The 6,505-nt window shown below is 34.5% G+C and overlaps 1 protein-coding gene across 2 annotated transcripts in view; it reads left to right on the top strand.

The window, feature by feature from the left end:
- The window catches only part of SLC30A6 (solute carrier family 30 (zinc transporter), member 6), a 31,856-nt gene that overhangs the window by 7,892 nt on the left and 17,459 nt on the right, over window positions 1–6,505 (top strand). For both annotated transcript variants that reach the window (XM_014533201.1, XM_014533200.1), the window contains 4 exons: window positions 2,025–2,111; window positions 3,526–3,610; window positions 4,758–4,800; window positions 5,823–5,888. In XM_014533201.1, coding sequence (XP_014388687.1) covers window positions 2,025–2,111; window positions 3,526–3,610; window positions 4,758–4,800; window positions 5,823–5,888 — 281 coding nt within the window. The remainder of the gene's footprint in view (window positions 1–2,024; window positions 2,112–3,525; window positions 3,611–4,757; window positions 4,801–5,822; window positions 5,889–6,505) is intronic.

The raw sequence follows: 6,505 nt of genomic DNA, 5'->3' as shown, positions 1-6,505 counted from the left end.
AAGCTTGCTAAGTGTTACAGGGCTGTTAGAGTTTGGGCTAGACAAGTCTTGCCTTTTCACTTGAAAGTGGTATAATCATCATACATGAGGTACAACTGTCGAGTTAGAGTTGTGGATTCCTATTTGGAGCAAGAGATAAAACAAAAGAAACAGGCTAAATAATTGAAAGCTTTAATTTCCACATTTTAAAATTTGGAGTTTATCCTAATAGCGATGGAGAGCCAATATAATTTGGGAGTGACCTGAATGTTAGGATTTTTATTTTATTTTCAATATCAGATTGGCATTAGAAATGGCCCCCTGTGTTTTATTCACTTTCATTGTCTTAAAACTTAAATAATTGAAGGTGGGCTGAAGTTAGAAGATACCCAGTGATAACAGTAGTAAGCAGAATTCTCTTTGGAACCAAAATATCCCACACGTAATTCTTTAAGAACAGAGTATACTGATTAGTATTGATTACCATTCCAAAGGAAAATAGTATATTTTCAACTGAATTGGCTTAGCACTTTAGGGTTATATACTTAAAGTACTTTTTGATTTATTATTTTTTTATTATGGAAAACTTCAAACATACATAAAGTAGAGAAAATATAATGAGTTTTAACCTGATACCCAGTTCCACTGCTTTCCATGGAGCTTCAGTGTTTGAGTCAAATTGGACAACGTTAGTAAGCTAGAAATGTAGTATATTGTTAAGGTGAATATGACCTTTACCATCTAGGAAAGTATTTTGTTAAACCCAGATGTGGCACTTAGCAATAAAATTATGTATGACAATTGAAAATTATGAAAGATTTTTTTTCCCCTAGAGACAATTGCTTTTGATTTTTTCCTCCACAGTTTATCTTTCCAGGGTTTTTGTTTGTATTTAGGGTATTGTCTTCCAATGTGAAAGTTATAGTAAAACTGATAGATTTTTTCCTTCCTAGCTTCTTGGTTTTATGTACTATTAAGAAAAGTCTTCAGCTGGTTTGGCTCAGTGGATAGAGCGTCGGCCTATGGACTGAAGGGTCCCGGGTTCGATTCCACTCAGGGTTCGATACCCAGGTTGCAGGATCGATCCCCAGTAGGGGGTGTACAGGAGGCAGCCGATCGATGATTTTCTCTCATCATTAATTTCTCTCCCTCTCCCTCTCTGAAATAAATAAATAAATAAATAAAAAGAAAAGTCTTCTCCAACTCCAAGATTGTAAAATTATACATTAGTAGTTTCTTCAAATACTCTATAGTTTTGTATTTTAATTTTAAAACAAAAAAATTTTAAATCTAAATAAATTTTGAAAAAGCAAAAAAATAAAACTAAATTAGAGTAAGGGGTATAGTAGGGATCCAGATTTACCTTTTCCTAAACACCATTTATTGATTAACTCATATTTTCTCCCATGATGTTGGGATGCCATAATCATAAGCTAATTTTCCATGTGTGCTTGAACTCTCCTTTATGCTAAGGCTTTCCCACATGGTTTCCTGATCTTGAATAGTTAATCCCACTCTAGTCACCACTCAGTCTCTTCTCTGATTGATAACCCTACTGCCAGGCCCTTTCTCTGCTAGCCCCAAACCATGTGCTAGCAGGAGCCACGGACGTCAAGTACTTTGAATGCCTAAGAAAGAGCCTCAGAGGCTTCACTATAGTAAGTTTTACCAACCCTTTCATATATAAAGTTTTGATTAGGTAAATTGAAATATTTTCTTTCCAGTAGAGCCATTTAACAAACTTTTTGCTTTTCTGGTTCAAAATTGCCTTATCCAATGAAGTATGGTCTGGAGCTAAAAGGTCTGGCTTTGAATTTCTCATCAGCCATTTACTATCATTGTGCCCTTGGAAAACTTACTAAAATTTTTTTCCACCTCCTGGAATTATTGTGGGAGTTAAATAGATAAATATATGTCCGGTGTCTAGAATAAGTGGCACGTATTGAGCATTCAATAAGTGTTAGTTGTTATTACTATATTACATCACAGAACTATGAAGAATAGGTACTTAAATACTGATTTGTATATTTTTGTTTGTTTTAAAGGGGACAATTCATCTCTTTCGAAAACCACAAAGATCTTTTTTTGGGAAGTTATTACAGGAGTTTGGACTTGTAGCAGCTGACAGAAGGGTAAGTTATTTTTATTCCTTAACCTAATTTTAATATTTGCACAAACATGACATTGAAAAAAAAAGGTAATTTTTAAGGCAAATAGAAATCTCTTAATCCCACCACAACCCGGGCATATGCCCTGACTGGGAATGGAACCATTATCTCCTGTTTCATAGGTCAACATTCAACCACTGAGCCCGCCAGCTGGGCATATCTGCTTAATTTTAATATCTCCAAATAACTGCCTTCTCACTAATTTCTTACAACTCTACTTTCAAATAATCATACGTCTCCTTTCCTTGTAGGGAGTGGAGTAGGACAAAAATGAAAAACACTTCACTTGATCTCTTCTTTTTTTATTTTTAGAATGCCCTTCTTCCTCTAATTAATTCCTAGCTATTTTCAAGGTGTATATCAGGTCCTCTCTCTTCTATGAACTTCCAAACTGTGATAATCTTTCCCCCTTATGTGGTCCTACTGCATATAACTTATTGGGAAATAACTAAGTACTGCCCTTTGGGGAGGGGTGGGTAACTTTATTTTGATATAATTTCAAAGTTACAAAATTAGTATAAGAAATTCCCTTATGCCCTGTACTCAGATTCACAACTGCTTACATTTTTGCTCCATTTGCTCTATCACTGTCTTTATGTACATTTTTTATGGAAACAAAATGATACTTGAGTTTATGTGTCAGAATTTATGTATGTATGTATGTTTGTATTTATGAATTTACTAGAGGCCCAGTGCACAAAATTCGTGCACAGGTAGGGTCCCTAGGCCTGGCCAGCGATCAGGGCTGATGGGGAACTTCCAGCTGCCAGCCAGGGCCTTCCTTTCCACGCCGCCCCCTGGTGGTCAGTGCATATCATAGTGAGCTGTCAAACTCCCTGTCGGTCAAACTCCTGAGGGGACAATTTGCACATTAGCCTTTTATTATATAGGATTTTATTTTTGTTAATTTTCACCCGAAGATATTTTTTCCATTGGTTCTTATAGAGAGGGGGGAGAGACACAGAGAGAGAAACATCAATGTGAGAGAGACACATTGATTGGCTATCTCCTGCACTCACCCTGACTGGGGTCAGGGATCGAGCCTGCAACCGAGGTACATGCCCTTGACCAAAATCGAACCTGGCACCCTTTAGTCCACAGTCCTACGTTCTATCCACTGAGTCAAACTGGCTAGGGTTCAGAATTTATTTTTTTCATGAGTAATTCCCCTTTTGGAATTATTCTTTTACATTTATATGTTATAATATATACAACTTGGTTAATGATAATTTTGATAAATTTAGAAAATGTGACACTGACATTTGAAGTAAGTTGCACTTATTCCTTTGAATATTAAAAGTATGAACTATAGCAACTTGAACAGATTTGGTGAAATTTATCAGCAGTATGCAAATAAGAATGGTTTTCTTTTTCACAGTCCTGGAAGATATTGCTGTTTGGTGCAATAAACTTAACTTGTACTGGCTTCCTGCTTATGTGGTGCAGTTCCACTAATAGTATAGGTATGTCACCAATCTTACTTTTATTGTGTTAATCATTAGTTTTCACTTTTGTTCTTTTATTTATTTATTTATTTTTATTGATTTCAGAGAGGAAGGGGGAGAGAGAGAGATAGAAATGTCAACCATGAGAGAGAATCATTGATCAGCTGCCTCCTACACACATACCTGCCCTCCCTCAGTGGGGATCAAGCCTGCAACCCAGGCCCTAACCAGGAATCGAATCGTGACCTGATTCATAGATTGACGCTCAACCACTGAGCAACACTGACCGGGCCACTTTTATTATTCTGATTTTTAAAATTGATTTGTGAGAGAGAGGAAGGGAAATAGAGAGAGAAACATCAATTTATTGTTCCACTTATATGTTCCCTGATCAGGGATAGAACCCACAACCTTGGCATGTCAGGATGATGCTGTAACTAATTGAGCTACCCAGCCAGGACTTATGATTCTGATTTTTAGTAAAGGTACAGCTTCCTTTATCTAGAATATATTATTCTGAAATATAACTAAAAAAATTTAAATGGGAAAAATCTATATGAAAATTGCCTTGAAAACTATTGTTTTGCTCCATTGTTAGGCATTATCTTTTGGAATGAGCTATATTTTTTTAAATACTTTAAATCTATTTGAAAAATTAAGATTCTTTCTTATTGTGATATATTAGTACTTTGGTCTATGCAGTTTATAAGTAGAATTTTGAGACTTATTGGATTTTTTTTGAAAGAAGAAACATGTAATTTGTTTATTGTGTCTTGACCTCTTATATTTTTATGTACCATGCTTTTTCATCCTGCTACTCAAAGAATATATTTTAATATATTAGATCAAGTGCTTCAGATGACAGAAGAAGGCAAAAAAATGTGCTCACAGGTCTTTTGAGCATATACTGCTTTATTTAGAATTTAACTTCTAAAGGAGCTTTTGTACTACGATGCTCTATCCAGTGAGCCAAACCGGCTAGGGCTCTAAAGGAGCTTTTGTACTGACTTTGACTACATATATTAATCAAATTTACTAAATAAATGGCAAATTATTCAGTTAATGAATGACTCAAATTTTTATGGTGCAGGGAGGTAATGAACAATTTCTGTGATTTGCTATATTTCTTAACCATGGATTCAGTAACGTTTTAATTGTTTTGCAGCTTTAACTGCCTATACTTACCTGACCATTTTTGATCTATTTAGGTAAGTTTTTAAAAATCTACTAATAGTTTGAAGCTAATAAATAATTTGTCACACTGTTTTCTTTGTTTAAAGAAAAGTAATCTGTGAAATAAGTAAAATTATCAATATAGAACATATATACAAAAATAAATTAGCATAAATACTGGAAGAAAATATCCCATTTACATAGCAACAGAAAAGATAATATCCTGGCATTAGCTCAGGTGCTTCAGTGCCTACCTGTGGGTGAGTCAGCTGTGGCTAGGGAGCAGGGTCACATAAGAACATATTAGGTCCCACTGTAACTGTATATGGAGAAACAAATACGGGGCATTAGTAGCTAAGAAGTGAGTAATTATGAGCTAAAGAGACAATCTATTGGCTCCATGGGGCTTTTCATATTTCCATATAAGTGTTGCGAAATACTTTTATATCTTCAAGATCCATGCCATACAAATATGTCATAAGGGTGTCTTTACATTAATCACATAATTAAGTCCACTTGATTGGTCTAAAACCATCTGAATTGAATTACCTGAAATTTACATGTAGTAAGTTGTTTTAGAGTGAATCTCCACTACACTTAGAAAATGATCATTTTGTCCCATACAGAATGTTGTTAAGGTGTTGTTAATATTAGGTTACATTTTATCAAAGATTAAATAAAGTTTATAAAAGTTAAGATTTATTGTATATGCCTAGAATGAAATACATTACTATTATTATTACTGTGTCATTTTTTGAATGCTCAGTTATGGAAACTATTTAGGGTGGATAAGTTATTGAGCAGAGAAGGTATGGATTTAGGTTCTGTTTAACCAACTTGATGATGTATCATCCTCTTTCAGTTTCTCCACATGTTAAAACTGCCATGTATTAGGATGCTCATTGTGAATAGATTATAACTTATTAAATAAGTTAATTTAGTCTGTATAAATAGTGATAAATTTCAGTAATTTAGTAATTCTGAAAACTTAATTTCTTCCTGCATATTCTCTTCTAGTTGTAGATCTAACACTAAATTTATTTTTCTTTTTACTTAGTTTAATGACATGTTTAATAAGTTACTGGGTAATGATGAGGAAACCCAGCCCTGTCTATTCATTTGGGTAAGTTCAAATTATTTTATTTTCTGCTAACTTATTGCTATTAAAATAGTAGTTATATCTATAATAAGAAAAGCTCTATAATAATAAAAGTGTAATATGCTAATTAGACCCGACAGCCGAACAGCAGAACGACCGTCCAGACAACCTTCCGGATGAAGCCGGGCTGCGGTGGCTGTGAGGGTGGAGGCAGCCGGGGCTGGGAGAGCTGAGCCCCTTGCATGAATTTTATGCATCTGGCCTCTAGTTAGTCAATAAAGGGCTAGCTACACTAGTTCTAGAAAATAAATGCTGCCTGCATAGTGGAATAATCAAATAGTGAAAGTAGATAGAAAAAGGTCTTGCAAGTGAATTCTAGCTAAGAAACATGAATATTTAAATTTGTCATATTAAAATGTTCACATTATGTTATTTTCTATTTTATAAAACAAATATAGAATTTTCAAATTAAGTTCTTTAGTTTTGGGGAATCTCATTTTATTTTATTTATTAAATATATTTTTATTGATTTCAGAGAGGAAGGGAGAGAGGGATAGAAACATCAATGATGAGAGAGAATCATTGATTGACTGCCTCCTGCATGCCCCCCACTGGGAATTGAGCCTGCAACCTGGGCATGT

This window comes from Myotis brandtii, unplaced genomic scaffold (genome assembly GCF_000412655.1).
Source record: "Myotis brandtii unplaced genomic scaffold, ASM41265v1 scaffold953, whole genome shotgun sequence".
NCBI lineage: Eukaryota > Metazoa > Chordata > Mammalia > Chiroptera > Vespertilionidae > Myotis > Myotis brandtii.
The sequence above is the reverse complement of the archived record's forward strand: the minus strand, read 5'-3'. Positions and strand labels throughout refer to the sequence as shown.